This window comes from Rhinoderma darwinii, chromosome 6 (assembly GCF_050947455.1).
Source record: "Rhinoderma darwinii isolate aRhiDar2 chromosome 6, aRhiDar2.hap1, whole genome shotgun sequence".
In the NCBI taxonomy this organism is placed as follows: Eukaryota; Metazoa; Chordata; class Amphibia; order Anura; family Rhinodermatidae; genus Rhinoderma; species Rhinoderma darwinii.
The window spans coordinates 142,238,487-142,262,212 of NC_134692.1; the positions used below are offsets into that span (position 1 = coordinate 142,238,487).

At 47.5% G+C, this 23,726-nt stretch overlaps 2 protein-coding genes across 6 annotated transcripts in view; one reads left to right on the forward strand and one right to left on the reverse strand.

Annotated features, from left to right (window-relative positions):
* Nucleotides 1-23,726, reverse strand: part of LOC142656537 (nmrA-like family domain-containing protein 1) — a 396,968-nt gene that overhangs the window by 271,755 nt on the left and 101,487 nt on the right. The window lies entirely within an intron of this gene.
* CFAP70 (cilia and flagella associated protein 70) overlaps nt 1-23,726 on the forward strand; it is a 37,278-nt gene that overhangs the window by 1,402 nt on the left and 12,150 nt on the right. For 4 of the 5 annotated variants that reach the window (XM_075830771.1, XM_075830767.1, XM_075830768.1 and 1 more), the window contains exons 2-17: nt 122-209; nt 2,304-2,490; nt 2,816-2,914; nt 4,505-4,584; nt 5,828-6,004; nt 6,369-6,551; nt 6,731-6,825; nt 6,986-7,085; nt 8,957-9,094; nt 14,222-14,386; nt 16,332-16,418; nt 17,532-17,623; nt 19,179-19,239; nt 19,340-19,531; nt 19,879-20,010; nt 20,367-20,492. In XM_075830771.1, the coding sequence (XP_075686886.1) occupies nt 132-209; nt 2,304-2,490; nt 2,816-2,914; nt 4,505-4,584; nt 5,828-6,004; nt 6,369-6,551; nt 6,731-6,825; nt 6,986-7,085; nt 8,957-9,094; nt 14,222-14,386; nt 16,332-16,418; nt 17,532-17,623; nt 19,179-19,239; nt 19,340-19,531; nt 19,879-20,010; nt 20,367-20,492 (1,992 nt within the window). In that variant the 5' untranslated portion in view covers nt 122-131. The remainder of the gene's footprint in view (nt 1-121; nt 210-2,303; nt 2,491-2,815; nt 2,915-4,504; nt 4,585-5,827; nt 6,005-6,368; nt 6,552-6,730; nt 6,826-6,985; nt 7,086-8,956; nt 9,095-14,221; nt 14,387-16,331; nt 16,419-17,531; nt 17,624-19,178; nt 19,240-19,339; nt 19,532-19,878; nt 20,011-20,366; nt 20,493-23,726) is intronic. The other variant, XM_075830770.1, reaches the window with a different exon arrangement.

Below are 23,726 nucleotides of genomic sequence, written 5' to 3' on the forward strand. Positions count from 1 at the left end.
AACGTTGCGCTCGCGACGTTTTTCCTATTCTACCGGCCCATAAGACGATGTACGTGATAAGTCAGCGCCGCGGGGACACGTGGAATGGGACCTACATCCTTGATCTCTTGTCTCTTCTCAGACCCGTAGCTATGGAGACGGCACCGGAAGACGTGAAGACTCGGCCCCCCGCACCGGTGCACATCACGGTTCTCAAAGCACATGATCTGGTAACACCCCATAAATAGCAGCGCGCCCGACGAGTCCCCGACACCCGTTAACCCTTTACGGCAGACGGCGTCAAGAGAATCATGAACGTAGAAAAACGCCACCAAGTCATTAGTCCTGCGCTGTGACCGTGAGATACAGAGGGAGTAGCCTTTAGTGCAGCGCGGTGTTGACATAGATGGAGGGTCAGGGTTCTTCTATATTTGTTCATCTTTACTAACAACTTTTGCCTCCACAACATGACCAAATGTTGTGCCCCTCACCCTTCTGCGGCCCACACCCAGGAATTTTAATGGGGGGGTCCAGGAACGGTACAGGGAAGAGGCAAATCATGAGACATTCAATAGACTTATCTTATGGATTCATTCCTAATGTTCCTGAAGGTCTGAGGGGGATTAAGGGTTAATGCTGAATATTCCTCGTGGTCTAGGGAGGCCCAATGAGAAGATTCATAGCGGCTTATGGTGCTTTAGAGGTTAATACATTTTCTCTTGTGGTTTTAAGCAGTGAAGAGGTTTAGGCGACGTTCACACGGCAAAAACGGACGTAAAATACGGAGCTTTTCAAGGGAAAAACAGCCTCTGATTTTCAGCCATTTTTTATGCAACAGGCGTTTTTTCCGACCCTTTTTGGAGCTGTTTTTCTATTGAGACAATGAAAAATGGCTGAAGAAGTGACCTGCTCTTCTTTTTTACGGGCCATTTTATTACGCAACGTTTTTACAAACCGCTCTAAAAAAAACGCCCCGTTGGAACACCGCCGTTTTTCCCATTGAAATAGATGGACAGATGTTTGGAGGCGTTCAGCCCCCCGTATTCTCAGACGTTTTTCAGGGCATTTACTGGCCGAAAAATAGCTGAAAAGACGTGGTGTCAACATTCCCTAAGGGTATGTTCACACGTAGTCAACAAAAACGTCTGAAAATCCAGAGCTGTTTTCAAGGGAAAACAGACCCTGCTTTTCAGACGTTTTTTTACCAACTCGCATTTTTCGCGGCGTTTTTCGCGCCGTTTTTTACGTCCGTTTTTGGAGCTGTTTTCATTGGAGTCTATGAGAAAACAGCTCCAAAAACGTCCAAAGAAGTGTCCTGCACTTCTTTTGACGAGGCTGTATTTTTACGCGTCGTCGTTTGACAGCTGTCAAACGACGACTCGTAAATAACAGGTCGTCTGCACAGTACGTCGGCAAACCCATTCAAATGAATGGGCAGATGTTTGCTGACGTATTGGAGCCGTATTTTCAGACGTAAAACGAGGCATAATACGCCTCGTATACGTCTGAAATTTGGCTGTGTGAACATACCCTGATAGTAACATCCCTGGTGGTGAAGGGGCTAATGATAATATCTCTGTTGGTCTAGGGTGGTGAAGGGGTTAATAGTAGCATCCCTGGTCATCTGGGGGGGGGGGGTGAAGGGGTTAATAGTAACGTCCCTGGTGGTCTAGTGGGTGAAGGGTCTTATAGAAACAGCTCTGGTGGTCTCGGGTGGTGAAGGGGTTAATAACATCCCTGGTGGTTTTGGGTAGTGGAGGGGTTAATATTAAAGGGGTATTCCCGTCTTATAAAGTCATGGCATATTGCTAGGATAGGCCATCACTTTATGATCGGTGGGGGTCCGACCTCTGGGACCCCCACTGATCCTGAGAATGAAGGGGCTTCAGTGCTGCGTCCCATTCTATGTTTACCCGACACAGTGGAGCTCCCTGCGGGAAGAAGCAGCCGACCCCGTTCATTTGGAAATTCTGCACCTCCCCCCCCCCTCCCCCACCAAATATGAATAAAGGGCCTCAGGCACGCGGCCGTGTTCAGTCCGTTATATGGGGAGCGCATTTCCCGGACACAGTTGAGGGGGCCGGACTCCTGGCACCGTAGTTATGTATGACGCTGCGTCCCCGCGGGGATAGTACAGGACCGTAGTCCCGCAGCGAGGCAGGGACACCTAGAATCATACATAACTACGGTGCCCTCAACTGTGTCCGGGAAATGCGCTCCGTATATAACGGCCTGAACACGGCCGCGTGCCTGAGGGGGTTCCCAGCTCCGGCCGCCCGTTCTCCGTGCCCTGATATGTGCTGAATGTCATTTCTCTGTTACAGAAAGGAGTTAAAGGAGACGCCCCGGTCACCTACCTGAGGTCGGAATTTAATAACGCCCTCCTGGGTGACTCCCCCAAACTGGAAACCCCCCCGAATAAAACCACCGAGTACAACTTCACTACCAGCTTCGACATTGGCGCTGAAAGTCCTCACAGCCTGGATGACGTGGCACACAAACCCGTCCTATGTAAGTAGCCTCTGCCCGCCCTACAGGTGCCCAACCCAGTGCTGCACAGGGGCACGCTAACAAGAACCAACAGAGGGTTACAATCCCGACCTGGCATGCCAAGATGCCCCCACACCCCTCCTAAGTCACTATGACCCGGGCAGGACGTGATCACCCAGTCTTTGCCAGCAGGTGATCCTTTCTATTCCTTACCTTGCGCCCCCTGATGTGGTGACACCCAGCGTTCTCGCTCCCGTCTTCTCCTGGTACCTGACCACTGAGTGGCATTGCCCTTTTCTGCCAGTGCCCACGGTACCCCTGACCTCTCACTATTCTCTTTCTCCAGTGACCGTCATTGAGATCTTACCCAAGGAGAAAAAGCAGAAGGAGGAAAAAACGAGCGTCTTGGGGCAAACCGCTGTGGATCTGCTGCCCTTACTGCGAGGTGAGCGCTGTCCGTTTTATTACGTACGCCATTGTTTACGCTACGCTAAAAATGACAACCCGAACTGCAGCCATATTGGTTGTCACCTGTGAATGACGGTAAAAGTGATACTTTGTTATTGAGTAACTATGGCGACAACCAACATGGCAGCCCGTCCTGTTGTCACTCCCGTCCTGTTGTCACTCCCGTCCTGTTGTCACTTCTGCATAATTACCACGTTCTGATTTCCTGATATATGGGACGATATAACTTTTTGGGGGAAATCCATTTAAGCCGCACATCCCTATCATATGATTGGCCAAGCAGGATCACGTGACCAGCGCTACCTCACCTTTCACCCTCATAGACAGGTAAATAACTCGGGGGGGAACCATCGCTCCTCCATGTTTATGTCATGGGGTGACCAGTGCCCTTTCATGTTGAGGGTCTCTGTTTTCGTGTCCGTATTTGGTTCCCAGGATTGGGGTCCGACCACTTGCGGAGGATCGGGCTCTTGGCGGGTGGTGAAGTCATTGGCACCGACATTGTAGACTGCAGTCTCGCTGGTGATGGAGATTTGGCCGCGCTCTCCGTGACCGGACGCTGAACTCTCATCACTGATCCTCAGATCCCGGATACTTTACATTCGGAGTCCTACCAGCAGCAGACGGAGATTTACCATCCGGCCCACATCCCGCTCACGCTATATACCCCCCGTCCGTTTTCTCACTGTAATCTCTAGTTGGTGCATACGGGGAATACAGAGAATTTGTAGCGGAGTCTTGAGATGTTTTATAAACTCATTATAACGGGAGGACAATGATCCGCAGCTTATAGGAGGAGAAGACCTGGAATCTGCCAGTCATTATATGGTTAAAGGATCATACACCCTATTAGGGGATTCTGGGATAATAGAGTGGAGAGCGGTTACATAGAGCGTCTCTGGAGGACCTACCCTGTCCGACATTACACAGACAACACATTGATATGAATGGACACGGTGTAATGCATCAATTCTCCTGTGGTGGCGCTGCAGTGAAACTGAACACTTACTGCCAGGTTTCTCCACAGATCACAGCTGATCACCGGGGGTCTGAGCAGAGAGATACTTTGTGATCATTTTGTCATAGGACAAGTTGTGGAGAACCCCTTTAAATCAACGCCAATCTTTTCTCTTCCCTTCCATCAGCTCCGATAACAAGTCCCTGTCCTGCGGGCACTTCAGGTGCCAGGGTGTTCCCAGCTTTGAGTTTGAGCGTCTCACTAAATGTCCCCTGCCAGATCCTCCCGTGACGTCCTGTAGTCCAGGTTGCCATATTCCTCTCCCTGGCAGCCGGAACCGGAAGAGCTGACACTTCAGTGCCATGCGACTCGTCGCGTTCCATTCGTTTCAGTGGGAGATGCGAGACTTTTCTATCGCCCGACTTACCAATACAAACAAATTGGGCACCAAAATCTGCACGGCGCAGCGCATTAAATTGCGCCAGTCGCATGGGCGACCAATGTCATTGCCCAGCACTTGCCCTGTGTGCCGCCGGCCATCTTCAATCATTTTGGGGATTTTCCTGTTGTCGTCTTTCGTTCTACATCACAATCTTCTTGTATCTTTAGGTGAATGTCATTTCAAGGTCACTGTACCTCTCCACCCGGTCCACGGGTCTCCGCTGGAAACTGTTCACCCCGATGCCAAGGTATTTATCAAACGGGTTTTTTCCGGTAAAAAAAAGTTCTTGAACTTTCTAATATACTTTGTGTTTGGATTTCTAGACATATCCACGATCTCTGCTTGCTGTAAGTGAATGGGAGCATTCTTACGAAACGTGTCCCGACCTCATACTTGTCACAGCTGAGGGTTTATTGCAATGTTTCAGTCCAGGCAATGCTCTGTGAACTCTGAAAACACAGCAGCACAAATCTGATTTTAGTTCTGGACATGCTGGTAGCTATTACTGATACATTGTAACAAACCCATCAGCTGTGTGAGCAGAACTAGGTCAGGAAGGGTTTTCAAACCCAGGATGTAAACAAGAATGTTTCCATTCACTGACTGCAAGCAAGGATCTGGAAAATGTTGAGAAATTGAAACAAAGTATATTAGAAAATTGCAGAACCTTTCATTATACAATGGTTAAAGGGGTTCTCCCATCACATCAACTTATCACCTATCCACAGGATAGGCCATAAGTGCTTGATTGCTGGGGATCCCACCCGTGGGCCCCCCACCGATCAATAGACCAAGTCCCTTGAACGATCAGAGCGGCGGTCGTGTATGTGCGCTGCCACTCTATTCATTCTCTATGGGACTGACAGCGCTCGGCTATCTCCGGTAGTCCCATAGAGAATTGATGGAGTGGCAGCGCACGTGCGCGACCACCGCATTATTCATTCAGTGGACTCTGGACCCTCGTTCTTTTGACCGGAGGGGGTCCTACTGGAGAACTTCTAGCCCCCGGTACCAGCACCCCTCTTGTGGTTGTAAAATCTGAAGACCCCTTTTAATGTGGGCTGTGAATTTAAAGGAAGACTCCACTTTAAAAACCAAAACTGATAAAATGTTATAGTGAAAATCAACATGAAATTCTTTGCTTTTACTTTGCTTGTACTGATATGAAGTTTCCTTCTCCATTCACCTCTAAAGCTGCATCCAGCATTGTGTTACTGATCGGGCAGTGAATGATGGGAGTTCAGATGATAGTTACACAGATAAAGCTAAACTGTGGTCACATGTCTGATAGGGCGTGGAGCTAAAGTTTTAGCTGTTTCTGAATTTTGCAGCTCTGGATGTGACTAGAGACACTTATACAAACTAACTTAAAATCGGCACAAAAATAAATTTTTGCGCTTTTAAGTAGATTGACTCTGTGAAATGTTATTGAATGACATAAGTATAATGTTTCCGACCTTCGCCTGCCTCACCAATTCTTCACGTTTTAGCCAAGTCTGGAGGTGGCGGTGTCTGTGCCGATGACTTTACTCACTGAGCCACAGATAAGTAATGGGAACCTTCTCCGAGTAACCATGGAAGCCGCGTACTGTGTCCCTGACTCCTGGACACCCACCGGGCCCCAGTATAACTATGTGAGCAGCCTTCAGATACCGTCTGTGGGAGAGGTAAGATACAGTTGTCTCTGATCCCCAATCTGTGATGGACAACTGTAGAGAGCCCTGCCCCCCCCCCCCCCCCCAGAAAAGTTACCAAACTGATGACAAAACTGATTTTCTGAAAATGTTCTGAGATTGCACTGAATTTGAGTTACACTTATGCTCCATTCACATCCAAAGCTGCCTCAAAATCTGCTGCATTGTATTTTGGGCGTTGCTATTGTCTGTGCGGACGTTGAAGCACATTACACATCATAAGTCCCTGTCCTCCACTCATTATAATGTACATTATACTGTGTCACTGCTTGTACATATATAAGATATAGGCGGCTGGAGATTATCATGGTGAATCCGGTTCCCTGTTTTGGCGCAGAAAGATTCCACTCTGATCTTTTCCAATGGCGTCCTGAAAGGCGGCGGAGAAAGCGAGCCGGTCTCACGACAGAAGAGGTGGCCCATGAGTGGAATATCCGCACCAGGAGCTCAGCATATCCCAGAATCCTTCATTCTTTCAGTGGCCTATGAAGAAGAAGACGGAGAAATGAACCGGAAAGAGGTGAATCAGGGGAGGGGTTTCCGGTAACAACCAATCAGGTCTCTAGTATCATTTTGCAACCAAAACTAAGAGCTGGTATCTGATTGGTCGCTTTGGGCAGTATCACACTTTTTTTATTTGCACGGGTCACTCCTATTGGTCGTTTGTATAAACGGATTCTCCTCTGTATATTGCTGCAGGACAAGGACTTCCGTATCGAATCCGAGACCCACAAAAAGAGAGTGACGTGGGACACCGAGAGACGCTGCTACCTCGATCAATACGCAACGATCAGGTGACCGATAATCTGCGAAATCCTGGTATCAGGGGGCCCTCCGGTTTAGACATCCCCTGTCACCAGCTCAGCCAATCAGAGTGTGAATACCCCCGTTATGTAATGGCAGCAATAAACCTGCTTGCTGTTTGTGTATCAGTACGTTTCTTGTGCTCCACAGTTTACAAAAGCGGATTGCGGAGTGCCGTTATTGGCCAGTTGAGATAATGAGGGCGAATTTTTCCCCTGCCGGCAAGTCTAAACCAGGAAAAGCAGAAAAAGTAAGAGTCCTGAGCAGCAATTCCGTAAACGCACATAAAGCAGGGGCTTTACATTGCGGCAAATCGTGAAGAGTATATATTGCTTCATTATTTTTTTTTCCAAGTTCATTAAATATCTTTAAATAATAAAAATCTGGCTGCCTGCACCACCACTAGGGGGAGCTCACTGCAGACAGATAAATACAGCTCACTACATACAGATATACACAGCTCCCATAGAGTTACATGATAGCATTCTGATTCCTGCAGCCACCACTAGGGGAGCTCACTACATACAGATATATACAGCTCCCATAGAGTTACATGATAGCATTCTGCTTCCTGCAGCCACCACTAGGGGAGCTCACTACATACAGATATACACAACTCCCATAGAGTTACATGATAGCATTCTGCTGCCTGCAGTCACCACTAGGGGAGCTCACTACATACAGATATACACAACTCCCATAGAGTTACATGATAGCATTCTGCTGCCTGCAGTCACCACTAGGGGAGCTCACTACATACAGATATACACAGCTCCCATAGAGTTACATGATAGCATTCTGCTTCCTGCAGCCACCACTAGGGGAGCTCACTACATAGATATACACAGCTCCCATAGAGTTACATGATCGCATTCTGCTTCCTGCAGCCACCACTAGGGGAGCTCACTACATACAGATATATACAGCTTCTATAGAGTTACATGATAGCATTCTGCTTCCTGCAGCCACCACTAGGGGAGCTCACTACATACAGATATATACAGCTTCTATAGAGTTACATGATAGCATTCTGCTTCCTGCAGCCACCACTAGGGGGAGCTCACTACATAGATATATACAGCTCCCATAGAGTTACATGATAGCATTCTGCTTCCTGCAGCCACCACTAGGGGAGCTCACTACATACAGATATATACAGCTCCCATAGAGTTACATGATCGCATTCTGCTTCCTGCAGCCACCACTAGGGGAGCTCACTACATACAGATATATACAGCTCCCATAGAGTTACATGATAACATTCTGCTTCCTGCAGCCACCACTAGGGGGAGCTCACTACATACAGATATACACAGCTCCCATAGAGTTACATGATCGCATTCTGCTTCCTGCAGCCACCACTAGGGGGAGCTCACTACATACAGATATATACAGCTCCAATTGAACTCCATAGTAAATGCCTTGTTCTTTCAGGTTGCTAAATGGTAGAATAACGCCTCATGCGCACGACCGTGTGCGCCGGCCAAGTCCCATCAGTGATCCGAGGAAAGATAGACCATGTCCTATCTTTCCTCAGATCGGAGACTCGGATAATTTTTCACGCACCCGATTCACCCGCTAAAGTGAAGATTATCGGGTGCCATAAAAAACTGCCCCAGTGGCACAACGGTCGTGTGTATGAGGCCTAAATGTGAAAGGTCCATGCTAGAGATGTCTCCTAAATTTACATTCCACCCCCAATATTTAAAGGGGTTGTCCAGGATTAGTAGTACATGGCTACTGAGGTCCTGATGAAAAATAATATGGGGGGAGGTCCTGATTATAAATAATATGGGGGGGTCCTGATGATAAATAATATGGGGAGTGGTCCTGATGATAAATAACATGGGGGGTCCTGATGATAAATAACATGGGGGGTCCTGATGATAAATAACATGGGGGTATTCACTACAGATGGTACAATGGTCATTATACAGTATGAGGATATTTAATGATTACCTTCCACGATTAGAGCGGGTACGACAGAGGATACAGGCTGCAGTCCTGCCCACATGAGCTTACACTCTAAAGCGTTCCCCATACTGGAACAAGGCATCGGTGAGGTATAGCGTCTATGATCTGCGCACACAGTCCTGAAGCTTCTGTCCTTGTTCTGTCCAGCAGGGTGACGAGGACGCCCAGATCTCTTACCATGGAGTTGCTTATGTAAACCTGGTGCCCCTTCTGTACCCAGGAGTCAGGCGCCTGCGTGGTGCCTACAAGATCCTGGCCTATCAAGATGCTGAGGTGCTGGAGAAGGTAGGACACCCGTCCGCTCATAGCGCCCCCTACTCCACAGCGCTGGACACATTGTTAGGCCCCATTCACATTACGTTTCTGGCCACATATGACAGATGCCGGGAAAGCTCCCACATATACATTAAACGTAGGCTATGACCAACGCCTAACCATGGCATCCGTCACCATAGACCATTATAGTGCCCGTTAAACGTGTATATCATGAACTCTCATGGCCATTTCCAAGACGTATACATTAAACGGATGCCATTATAGTCTGTGGGTGACGGGTGCCGTTATAGTCTGTGGGTGACGGGTGCCGTTATAGTCTGTGGGTGACGGGTGCCGTTATAGTCTGTGGGTGACGGGTGCCGTTATAGTCTGTGGGTGACGGGTGCCGTTATAGTCTGTGGGTGACGGGTGCCGTTATAGTCTGTGGGTGACGGGTGCCGTTATAGTCTGGGTGACGGGTGCCATTATAGTCTGGGTGACGGGTGCCATTATAGTCTGTGGGTGACGGGTGCCGTTATAGTCTGTGGGTGACGGGTGCCGTTATAGTCTGTGGGTGACGGGTGCCGTTATAGTCTGTGGGTGACGGGTGCCGTTATAGTCTGTGGGTGACGGGTGCCGTTATAGTCTGTGGGTGACGGGTGCCGTTATAGTCTGTGGGTGACGGGTGCCGTTATAGTCTGTGGGTGACGGGTGCCGTTATAGTCTGTGGGTGACGGGTGCCGTTATAGTCTGTGGGTGACGGGTGCCGTTATAGTCTGTGGGTGACGGGTGCCGTTATAGTCTGTGGGTGACGGGTGCCACGGTTAGTTATCCATCACAGGCATCCGTCACCCATAGACAACTCTCTGATCTGATTGACGTATAAGTCATGAAAGCGCATGGTGTGTGCGTTACACAGATGCCGTACAGTGGAATCCAACACTCATATCCTCTCATGTCAAGAAAACGGATACCGCACGGTTTATATATATATTTTTTTTACGGGATTCACTTGTATGGAATAGTGTAGTCTACTACACTGCTGCATCCTTCAAGAAAAAATATACAGCAGTATATAAGATCCCCATACTACACCGTCCTTACATAGGAGAGCCGACCCATCCTCATACTACACCGTCCTTACATAGGAGAGCCGACCTGTCCTCATACTACACCGTCCTTACATAGGAGAGCCGACCTGTCCTCACACTATACCGTCCTTACATAGGAGAGCCGACCCGTCCTCATACTATACCGTCCTTACATAGGAGAGTCGACCTGTCCTCACACTATACTGTCCTTACATAGGAGAGCCGACCCGTCCTCACACTATACCGTCCTTACATAGGAGAGCCGACCTGTCCTCACACTATACCGTCCTTACATGGGAGAGCAGACCTGTCCTCACACTACACCGTCCTTACATAGGAGAGCCGACCTGTCCTCACACTATACCGTCCTTACATAGGAGAGCCGACCTGTCCTCATACTATACCGTCCTTACATAGGAGAGCCGACCCGTCCTCATACTATACCGTCCTTACATAGGAGAACCGACCTGTCCTCATACTATACCGTCCTTACATAGGAGAACCGACCTGTCCTCATACTATACCGTCCTTACATAGGAGAGCAGACCCGTCCTCACACTATACCGTCCTTACATAGGAGAGCAGACCTGTCCGACCTGTCCTCATACTATACCGTCCTTACATAGGAGAGCCGACCCGTCCTCATACTATACCGTCCTTACATAGGAGAACCGACCTGTCCTCATACTATACCGTCCTTACATAGGAGAGCCGACCCGTCCTCATACTATACCGTCCTTACATAGGAGAGCAGACCCGTCCTCATACTATACCGTCCTTACATAGGAGAGCCGACCTGTCCTCATACTATACCGTCCTTACATAGGAGAGCAGACCCGTCCTCACACTTTACCGTCCTTACATAGGAGAGCAGACCCGTCCTCACACTACACCGTCCTTACATAGGAGAACCGACCTGTCCTCATACTATACCGTCCTTACATAGGAGAGCCGAACCGTCCTCATACTATACCGTCCTTACATAGGAGAACCGACCTGTCCTCATACTATACCGTCCTTACATAGGAGAGCAGACCCGTCCTCACACTATACCGTCCTTACATAGGAGAGCAGACCCGTCCTCACACTATACCGTCCTTACATAGGAGAGCAGACCCGTCCTCACACTATACCGTCCTTACATAGGAGAGCAGACCCGTCCTCACACTATACCGTCCTTACATAGGAGAGCCGACCTGTCCTCACACTATACCGTCCTTACATAGGAGAGCCGACCCGTCCTCATACTATACCGTCCTTACATAGGAGAACCGACCTGTCCTCACACTATACCGTCCTTACATAGGAGAGCAGACCCGTCCTCACACTATACCGTCCTTACATAGGAGAACCGACCCGTCCTCACACTATACCGTCCTTACATGGGAGAGCCGACCCGTCCTCACACTATACCGTCCTTACATGGGAGAGCCGACCTGTCCTCACACTATACCGTCCTTACATAGGAGAGCAGACCCGTCCTCACACTATACCGTCCTTACATAGGAGAGCAGACCTGTCCTCACACTACACCGTCCTTACATAGGAGAGCAGACCTGTCCTCATACTATACCGTCCTTACATAGGAGAGCAGACCTGTCCTCACACTACACCGTCCTTACATAGGAGAGCAGACCTGTCCTCATACTATACCGTCCTTACATAGGAGAGCCGACCTGTCCTCATACTATACCGTCCTTACATAGGAGAGCAGACCTGTCCTCACACTATACCGTCCTTACATAGGAGAGCAGACCCGTCCTCACACTATACCGTCCTTACATAGGAGAGCAGACCCGTCCTCACACTATACCGTCCTTACATGGGAGAGCAGACCTGTCCTCACACTACACCGTCCTTACATAGGAGAGCAGACCTGTCCTCACACTATACCGTCCTTACATAGGAGAGCAGACCTGTCCTCACACTATACCGTCCTTACATAGGAGAGCAGACCCGTCCTCACACTATACCGTCCTTACATAGGAGAGCCGACCCGTCCTCACACTATACCGTCCTTACATAGGAGAGCAGACCTGTCCTCACACTATACCGTCCTTACATAGGAGAGCAGACCTGTCCTCACACTATACCGTCCTTACATAGGAGAGCAGACCTGTCCTCACACTATACCGTCCTTACATAGGAGAGCAGACCCGTCCTCACACTATACCGTCCTTACATAGGAGAACCGACCTGTCCTCACACTATACCGTCCTTACATAGGAGAGCAGACCCGTCCTCATACTATACCGTCCTTACATAGGAGAGCAGACCCGTCCTCATACTATACCGTCCTTACATAGGAGAGCAGACCCGTCCTCACACTATACCGTCCTTACATAGGAGAGCAGACCTGTCCTCACACTATACCGTCCTTACATAGGAGAGCAGACCCGTCCTCACACTATACCGTCCTTACATAGGAGAGCAGACCCGTCCTCATACTATACCGTCCTTACATAGGAGAGCAGACCCGTCCTCATACTATACCGTCCTTACATAGGAGAGCAGACCTGTCCTCACACTACACCGTCCTTACATGGGAGAGCCGACCTGTCCTCATACTATACCGTCCTTACATAGGAGAGCAGACCCGTCCTCACACTATACCGTCCTTACATAGGAGAGCCGACCCGTCCTCATACTATACCGTCCTTACATAGGAGAACCGACCTGTCCTCACACTATACCGTCCTTACATAGGAGAGCAGACCTGTCCTCACACTATACCGTCCTTACATAGGAGAACCGACCCGTCCTCACACTATACCGTCCTTACATGGGAGAGCCGACCCGTCCTCACACTATACCGTCCTTACATGGGAGAGCCGACCTGTCCTCACACTATACCGTCCTTACATAGGAGAGCAGACCCGTCCTCACACTATACCGTCCTTACATAGGAGAGCAGACCTGTCCTCACACTACACCGTCCTTACATAGGAGAGCAGACCTGTCCTCATACTATACCGTCCTTACATAGGAGAGCAGACCTGTCCTCACACTACACCGTCCTTACATAGGAGAGCAGACCTGTCCTCATACTATACCGTCCTTACATAGGAGAGCCGACCTGTCCTCATACTATACCGTCCTTACATAGGAGAGCAGACCTGTCCTCACACTATACCGTCCTTACATAGGAGAGCAGACCCGTCCTCACACTATACCGTCCTTACATAGGAGAGCAGACCCGTCCTCACACTATACCGTCCTTACATGGGAGAGCAGACCTGTCCTCACACTACACCGTCCTTACATAGGAGAGCAGACCTGTCCTCACACTATACCGTCCTTACATAGGAGAGCAGACCTGTCCTCACACTATACCGTCCTTACATAGGAGAGCAGACCCGTCCTCACACTATACCGTCCTTACATAGGAGAGCCGACCCGTCCTCACACTATACCGTCCTTACATAGGAGAGCAGACCTGTCCTCACACTATACCGTCCTTACATAGGAGAGAAGACCTGTCCTCACACTATACCGTCCTTACATAGGAGAGCAGACCTGTCCTCACACTATACCGTCCTTACATAGGAGAGCAGACCCGTCCTCACACTATACCGTCCTTACATAGGAGAACCGACCTGTCCTCACACTATACCGTCCTTACATAGGAGAGCAGACCCGTCCTCATACTATACCGTCCTTACATAGGAGAGCAGACCCGTCCTCATACTATACCGTCCTTACATAGGAGAGCAGACCCGTCCTCACACTATACCGTCCTTACATAGGAGAGCAGACCTGTCCTCACACTATACCGTCCTTACATAGGAGAGCAGACCCGTCCTCACACTATACCGTCCTTACATAGGAGAGCAGACCCGTCCTCACACTATACCGTCCTTACATAGGAGAGCAGACCCGTCCTCATACTATACCGTCCTTACATAGGAGAGCAGACCCGTCCTCATACTATACCGTCCTTACATAGGAGAGCAGACCTGTCCTCACACTACACCGTCCTTACATGGGAGAACATCGGATGATGACAGATCTGCTGTAATGCCGGGAGATAAATATAATATAATTACTCTGTCTCTTCTTGTTGCAGACTAAATGTCATCACAGCGTCCTGCGTGGCCTCGCCCGTCAGAACAGTCTGATGAGTAAACTGACAGCCGCCCCACTAGGCCTTAACCCCCCGAACGTAAAACCAACACCAAGCCGGTTAACCAGAGACGAGAAGGGCACCAAGGAGAAAGAAGGCAGCCGACGGGTGAGCGATGTGCAGGAGGCGATCACGTGTCTATATGTTTGACCAGAGGAAATCACATGGACATCTATAAAATGTAGCCTTCTAGTAAAGAAGTGGTGTCGCCCATATCGAAGTCACATTACTGCCGTCATTTCCAAACCTGCTATAGTAAAATGAGCCCAAACAGAAAAAATGGGACATAAATATCAAAACCACAAAAAAGGCCATACTCACTAGGTAGGTGGGTGGGTGAAAACCCGTTCCCATCAGGACGCAGACGGGTCAAAGAATGCTGCAGAAGGAGTGTGCATTAAATAGTGATAGCCCCTCCCACTAGTCTTGAGGGGAGTGGCGGACTAAGTGCTCAAAGGTGTGTGATAAATGAGTGTCAGTGTAGTGCTAGGGTGTGAATGGATGGTAAAAAATAAATATGTATGTATGAAAGTGTCAGAACTGTGTAATAATGTAATAAAAATAAATAAATAAGATAAATGTGATGAATAGGGGTCAGTGCTGTGAATAGTACATGGGGTGTCAGTACTATGTGTAATACGTGGAGGGATAATGTGCTGGTCGTCAGGCATGGCGTATCTTGCCGAATAACAGCCTATTTGTAACGCCGCTAGTGTTAGCTAAAGCGGGCTGCTCTGCATTCCAAACCAAACGCCAGCACATCACGCCCTTATTCGGCAAGATACGCCATGCCTGACGACCAGCACATTATCCCTCCACGTATTACACATAGTACTGACACCCCATGTACTATTCACAGCACTGACCCCTATTCATCACATTTATCTTATTTATTTATTTTTATTACATTATTACACAGTTCTGACACTTTCATACATACATATTTATTTTTTACCATCCATTCACACCCTAGCACTACACTGACACACATTTATCGCACACCTTTTAGCACTTAGTCCGCCACTCCCCTCAAGACTAGTGGGAGGGGCTATCACTATTTAATGCACACTCCTTCTGCAGCATTCTTTGACCCGTCTGCGTCCTGATGGGAACGGGTTTTCACCCACCCACCTACCTAGTGAGTATGGCCTTTTTTGTGGTTTTGTTATAGTAAAATGAGACCTAGAATCTATTGTAGTCTAAGAAAGCCTGAAATCCACCTCCTGTCTCATCAAAGCCTCAAGTTACTGTTTTGTTCACTGTGCTTTACACTGCAGCTCTGCTTGTTCGGATTGATTGTGTTTAAACACAAGCTAAGCAGTAAGTCAGTACATGGAAACCTGATTACATTACAGCAAGGATAAAATGATTATAAACTACAAGTAACGAAACCTCCAGTGAGAAAATTAAATATTTTCAGGTACCTGTTGCACATAGGCCGAGGGGGAGGAGCCTCAAAGGGGAGGGGCCTCAATAAAGGGGGTTAGAGTTCTCTACTTAAAAGGTCTTCCATTTTTATGTAAAGTAATCTTAAACCTTATATAATAAAGTTATGTAAGACCCGAATACACTTAGTGTTTAACTTCCACACTAGTTTCAAGATCTCTGCTTGCTGTCAGTAAACGGTACCATTTTTGTTTGTACCTAGAGTCTTCGAGCCCATCATGATCATATCAAACTGAACGGGCGTACAGCCCTATGTCAGTTGGACACGATCAAGACGGTATTACAGAATCTGCATGTAAACACCATGTTACCATACACTGATAGCAAGCAGAGATGTTGAACCTGTTGAGAAATTGGAATAAAAAGTGTTTCATTGTATTGACCCGGGAGTGAGAAAAGCATTAAAGTTAATAACAACCCCGCAGGTAGAATGATCGATAATAAGAGAGTGTCCTACAGATGACGCGTGGGGGATCCTACTTATTTATGCGCCGTTTTCGCTGCAAATCCACATCAGAATCTGTCTGCGTTACGGAATTTGTTGCCGATTTTTCACCCTGTGCATTGAGACACCGGTCAGAAAGTTTTTCCGTTTTCTTCTCTACAGATGTCCGCTGTGCTGAGATCATCAGAGGTGGCAGACATTGACCCAGCCGTGACAAACCAGGCAGTATCAGCCAACATCGAAGGGCAGGTGCGCAAGACTTCACCTGTAATAAAGCGGGTTAATACAATGGCGCATAGGAATAACATAGATCTGGGGGTGCACGTATTTATAATGTGATGTTGTAGGGGGGCAGCATGGATGGGCTCCAGGTATTGCCCGTTACTGTTTTAATAGGAGCATTTTAATTAAAACTATCATTGCCTTTCATTAGTTCATGACGTTTGCTGCCCCCTTGTGGCCGTGTGAGATAATGTACTTTCCTGTAACCCTTTCCCAAATATCTGGTGTTTTTATAATATTTATTTTATTTTTTGTTGTGAGAAAATGGTGTTTTCATTAAAAAGAAAGGGTTACTTTGATTGCTGCTTAATTTGACAAAAGCTCTTGTCATTGAATCAGTAAATTGGCACTATTAATTATGATGCTTTGTTATTATATGAGTATAATAACTTTTTTACCAGCTCTCCTCCTATTTTATCATTTTCTTAGAGTTCATGGTATAATCTCTCTCACCCTAAGGAAACATTCATAAATAAGTGATCCCCATAAATACGGTCATGCAGCGTGGTCACATTAGCTTTAGTACCTGTTGAATGAAGCAGCTACACCTTATGGAGGGTAGAGCATGTATTTATTCAGGAACATGTAATCAGCGTCATTACATTACAACGAAGCTGCACCTGACAAAAGTGATGCATGTGCTCTAGACTTCTCAGGCATTCAGTTTGTGGGACAGGAAGTAGCTGTCTGATATCATCGTCAGCCATACTAGTTCTCATGGGGTTGCTGTTTCTGTCACCTGGTCTCCCAGAGGCTCCTCCTCAATCTCTGACATTTCCCAACTGTGTAGATCTGTGCTTCCTTAAATCTATGTAACTAGGATTCTAAAAAACACCTGTGACCAGTGACTATATGTCCATTTGTCGGTGGGCACAGAGCTTTCACCCTCAGTCGTAGCCTATGAGGTCACCCGGCTTTGTTTTTTTTCTTTGTATAAGCTAATTTAAAAGAAGAAACATTGGAAACTGCTTTAGTGGTGATATCAGAGAGAGAGAGGAAGTAGCTAGCTTCTCCTCTTCCTTGGGTTTCAATAGTAATCAATGTAGCTAAGAGTCACATGGCTCTGTTGTCTTTCTGCAGCAATACGTGGACTCGGGGACATACCTGGTACTGGAGGTGACGCTGGAGAAACCATTGGTCCCCAAACGTATGGCTGAAGAGATGGATTTGAAGTGAGTGACTGACATATTACTCTCGCTGACTAATGAGAGGAACTGAAATAAATAATTAAGAAGCGCAGCCAGATCTGTGTCGGTCACAGCGAGGTCTGTCCTGGAAAATCCGCTCAGTGGATGCATTCTGTAATCAGACATCATTATTTGCATATTCCATCCTGATTCTGCCTGACATTGAAGGCCTGCTCATATCTGTGACCACAGGGTGACCCTGGTGCCCGACCCTGCTGGTCATGTGCTGATTTTTAGACAATGACATGAAAAATAAACAACCATTTTGATCATTGGCTGAAAAGCATCACATGACCAGTAAAAGGGAAGTCCTTGAAGCTTGGGACTACGGAAAGTGTCATTGGTAGCCTGACGGATTTAAAGGCTCAAATCTCAACGGTAGAGAAATGTATCAAATGAAAGCAGGTGATCACCCACATCGCCCAGAGGAGCTTTACATGTCCCTAAACCAGCAGGGAATTTGTATGTACACAGTGACTCCACCAGCAGAATAGTGAGTGCAGCTCTGGAGTATAATACAGGATATAACTCAGGATCAGTACAGGATAAGTAATGTAATGTATGTACACAGTGACTCCACCAGCAGAATAGTGAGTGCAGCTCTGGAGTATAATACAGGATATAACTCAGGATCAGTGCAGGATAAGTAATGTAATGTATGTACACAGTGACTCCACCAGCAGAATAGTGAGTGCAGCTCTGGAGTATAATACAGGATGTAACTCAGGATCAGTGCAGGATAAGTAATGTAATGTATGTACACAGTGACTCCACCAGCAGAATAGTGAGTACAGCTCTGGAGTATAATACACGTATACTCCAGAGCTGCACTCACTATTCTGCTGGTGGAGTCACTGTGTACATACATTACATTACTTATCCTGTACTGATCCAGAGTTACATGCTTTATTATACTCCAGAGCTGCACTCACTATTCTGCTGGTGGAGTCACTGTGTACATACATTACATTACTTATCCTGTACTGATCCTGAGTTATATCCTGTATTATACTCCAGAGCTGCACTCACTATTCTGCTGGTGGAGTCACTGTGTACATACATTACATTACTTATCCTGTACTGATCCTGGGTTACATCCTGTATTATACTCCAGAGCTGCACTCACTATTCTGCTGGTGGAGTCACTGTGTACATACATTACATTACTTATCCTGTACTGATCCTGGGTTACATCCTGTATTATACTCCAGAGCTGCGCTCACTATTCTGCTGGTGGAGTATAATACAGGGTAAGTAATGCCATGAATGCACACAGTGACACAACTTATCCTATAAGCCACTTATCCATCATCCACCTTCATCAGTGGTCAACAACCTGTGGTCCTGACTGCCACGCTGGGAGTTGTAGTTTTGCAACATCTGGAGACCACTGATCTAGATCTCTGTGACATTTTCCTATTGGCCGTCAGTACTCCAGTCTTTTAGTTAGACCTCTGGTACATCAGTAGAAGGAAGGATTATAAGAAAAGACTCTTTATGACTCCTCTATGCCCTCTTGAAATGACCTCACTCTTTGCAGGGTAAGGGAGCTCATACCCGCTAGGCCTCAGCTTGGACGACGCACAGCCGGGGCGCAGAAGGTGAGCGCTTCTCTTACGTGCACGCTCCTCTGTTCTTATGAGTCGGCCATACACTGGACAATTATTGATCCATACGTACATGTTTGTGCCTCCTCCCCAGGCGGTCGCAGATTATCACAGCCAGGTCACCAGCATAACTAATGCCATCTTGGACGAGTACTGCCAGCTGTTTGGGCAGCAGGAGACCAGTGCGATAGACGTGGATCCACAAGTCCTGGAGGAACAAAAGTGTCAGCTGAACTACGAGCTAAACTGCACTGGAAAATACTTTGCCTTCAAGGAACAGCTGAAGGTGGATATAACACTCACGCGTTTTAACCCTTTCAATTCCCCCTAAAATGACCAACGTTTCTCAGTCATCCCGTATTAATATTTAGTTCAGGCATTCCTGAGTTATTGTGGTACCAGGCATAGGTAGCGGATGCTGGGTGACGATTACAGTCCTCGTAGAGGTTTGTCACATTCCTTTACGCAATGTCAGTCTTCACTGTGGTTTCCGGCATGGTATTCATGAACCGGGAGCCATCGGTCGCTCCCAGAAAGAGGGGGGTGTGGGAGGAGACCTAAAGATAGTGATTTTAATTGGTAATATGAATACATTTCTCTTCCAATAAAACATGTGAGTGTGTCTGTACGCAGCACTCGGTGGTGAAGATCGTGAGAGAGAAGTACCTGCAGACCAGTGCTTTCGAGGACCGCGATCAGATGCAGGCTTTCCTCAGCGAGCTGTACGTCTACCTCGCGGATCAGATGCACATTGCTCTTAACAAGGTATGATGAAAAACGTCCTGTTTTGTGTCTATAGCTCCTATGCGTCTCCATGGTAACAGACTACAAACAAACCCTGTGTAGTCTGATGCAGCACATACTCTCTTCCATCTGTCACCTACTCCTTGCTAGCTTAGCAAATGTATATAGGGGACAGATGGAAGGGAATAAAACACAACTGCAGGATCAGACTACTCAGAACTTGTTTGTAGTCTGTAACCATGGAAACCTATAGTTCTGTTTAGTAGCTGTAGACCCAAAACTGTTTTTCTAATCAAAGCAATTTGCAAAGTTGCTTTTTTTTTAAATTTCAGCTGTAATGGGACAATTAAAAAAAAAAATGTCCATCTTTCCCACAGACTCTGTTTGATGACAGAGAGGAGGCGCCACCGGCCCCGATGACCGACAATGAGCAGCTGCTGCGATTCGCCAAGGAGGCCGAGATGACTGAAGATTATAATCTAGCAGAAATGTATTACCAGGAGGTGGGCACAACGTGGATTATTATTACTGTTATTTTAAAATCGCATGTTCCCCGGAAATGAAAACATTCCCAGTAAATGTAATCTGGTCCTGCTCACACAGCGGCATGGTTTGTTACAATGTATCAGAGTTCTGTCATGTAACAAGCCCTACAGATGTGTCAGTTGGACAAGATCAGGAGAAGTTTTCAGTGTGTGACTGCAAACTAGATTGTTCCTATTCACTGACAGCAGGCAGAAATCTTGGTAATAGTGGGGATTTGATGCAGAAAGTATATTCGGAAGTTGAAACCTTTTCATTTTACAACGGTTGAGCTTTATGTACAGAAATTCCTCCTAAAAGCATCCGACTACTGATATCTCTGAAGACTGTGGTTCAGACCTGATATTGAACCACAGATACATCTAAAATAACGAGAGATGTGATCAAAGGAACAGGAAACGACCGGAATCACAAATAACAGATCTCAGAGCGCCATCTGGTGTACGGCCTAACAATAGCTGCAAAGCATGTCATTATAATCAATAGAGCGACTACTATCATCATCATCATCATCATTGTTATATACAACATGACACTGATAATGGCACTTACAGAGGTATTCCCATCTAAGACATTTATGGCATCTCCGCAGGAGCTGGGACCCGCACATATGTCAAGAACAGAACTGCCCGTTACCGCCATAGGAATCAACAGAGAGGCTGACACATACACGACCACTTCTCCACTGATTGTCAGCCTGAATGTGGTGGCTGCTACCGGCATCTATCAGATATATATGTGGCATCTCTCGTGGATTTGTCATAAATATCCTAGATGGGAATACCGCTTTAACAGCCGACAGCTCCTCTATACTACACCACACAGGAGAGCTGACAGCTCCTCTATACTACACCACACAGGAGAGCTGACAGATCCTCTATACTACACCACACAGGAGAGCTGACAGCTCCTCTATACTACACCACACAGGAGAGCTGACAGATCCTCTATACTACACCACAGAGGAGAGCTGACAGATCCTCTATACTACACCACACAGGAGAGCTGACAGATCCTCTATGCTACACCACACAGGAGAACTGACAGCTCCTCTATACTACACCACACAGGAGAGCTGACAGATCCTCTATACTACACCACACAGGAGAGCTGACAGATCCTCTATACTACACCACACAGGAGAGCTGACAGATCCTCTATACTACACCACACAGGAGAGCTGACTGATCCTCTATACTACACCACACAGGAGAGCTGACAGATCCTCTATGCTACACCACACAGGAGAACTGACAGCTCCTCTATACTACACCACACAGGAGAGCTGACAGATCCTCTATACTACACCACACAGGAGAGCTGACTGATCCTCTATACTAAACCACACAGGAGAGCTGCCAGATCCTCTATACTACACCACACAGGAGAGCTGACAGATCCTCTATACTAAACCACACAGGAGAGCTGACAGATCCTCTATACTACACCACACAGGAGAGCTGACAGCTCCTCTACACTACACCACACAGGAGAGCTGACAGATCCTCTATACTACACCACACAGGAGAGCTGACAGCTCCTCTATACTACACCACACAGGAGAGCTGACAGCTCCTCTATACTACACCACACAGGAGAGCTGACTGCTCCTCTATACTACACCACACAGGAGAGCTGACAGATCCTCTATACTACACCACACAGGAGAGCTGACAGATCCTCTATACTACACCACACAGGAGAGCTGACTGCTCCTCTATAGTACACCACACAGGAGAGCTGACAGATCCTCTATAGTACACCACACAGGAGAGCTGACAGATCCTCTATACTACACCACACAGGAGACCTGACAGCTCCTCTATACTACACCACACAGGAGAGCTGACTGCTCCTCTATACTACACCACACAGGAGAGCTGACAGCTCCTCTATACTAAACCACACAGGAGAGCTGACAGATCCTCTATACTACACCACACAGGAGAGCAGACAGATCCTCTATACTACACCACACAGGAGAGCTGACAGATCCTCTATAGTACACCACACAGGAGAGCTGACAGATCCTCTATAGTACACCACACAGGAGACCTGACAGCTCCTCTATACTACACCACACAGGAGAGCTGACAGATCCTCTATACTACACCACACAGAAGAGCTGACTGATCCTCTATACTACACCACACAGGAGAGCTGACAGATCCTCTATACTACACCACACAGGAGAGCTGACTGATCCTCTATACTAAACCACACAGGAGAGCTGACAGCTCCTCTATACCACACCACATACAGGGGAGCCGACAGCTCCTCTATACTACACCACACAGGAGAGCTGACAGCTCCTCTATACTACACCACACAGGAGAGCTGACAGATCCTCTATACTAAACCACACAGGAGAGCTGACAGATCCTCTATACTACACCACACAGGAGAGCTGACAGCTCCTCTACACTACACCACACAGGAGAGCTGACAGATCCTCTATACTACACCACACAGGAGAGCTGACAGCTCCTCTATACTACACCACACAGGAGAGCTGACAGCTCCTCTATACTACACCACACAGGAGAGCTGACAGCTCCTCTATACTACACCACACAGGAGACCTGACAGCTCCTCTATACTACACCACACAGGAGAGCTGACAGCTCCTCTATACTAAACCACACAGGAGAGCTGACAGCTCCTCTATACTACACCACACACAGGAGAGCCGACCGCTCCTCTATACTACGCCACACAGGAGAGCTGACAGCTCCTCTATACTACGCCACACAGGAGAGCTGACAGATCCTCTATACTACACCACACAGGAGAGCTGACAGATCCTCCATACTACACCACACAGGAGAGCTGACAGATCCTCTATACTACACCACACACAGGAGAGCCGACAGCTCCTCTATACTACACCACACAGGAGAGCTGACAGCTCCTCTATACTACGCCACACAGGAGAGCTGACAGATCCCCTATACTACACCACACAGGAGAACTGACAGATCCTCTATACTACACCACACAGGAGAGCTGACAGATCCTCTATACTACACCACACAGGAGAACTGACAGATCCTCTATACTACACCACACAGGAGAGCTGACAGCTCCTCTATACTACACCACACAGGAGAACTAACAGATCCTCTATACTACACCACACAGGAGAGCTGACCGATCCTCTATTCTACACCACACATGAGAGCTGACAGATCCTC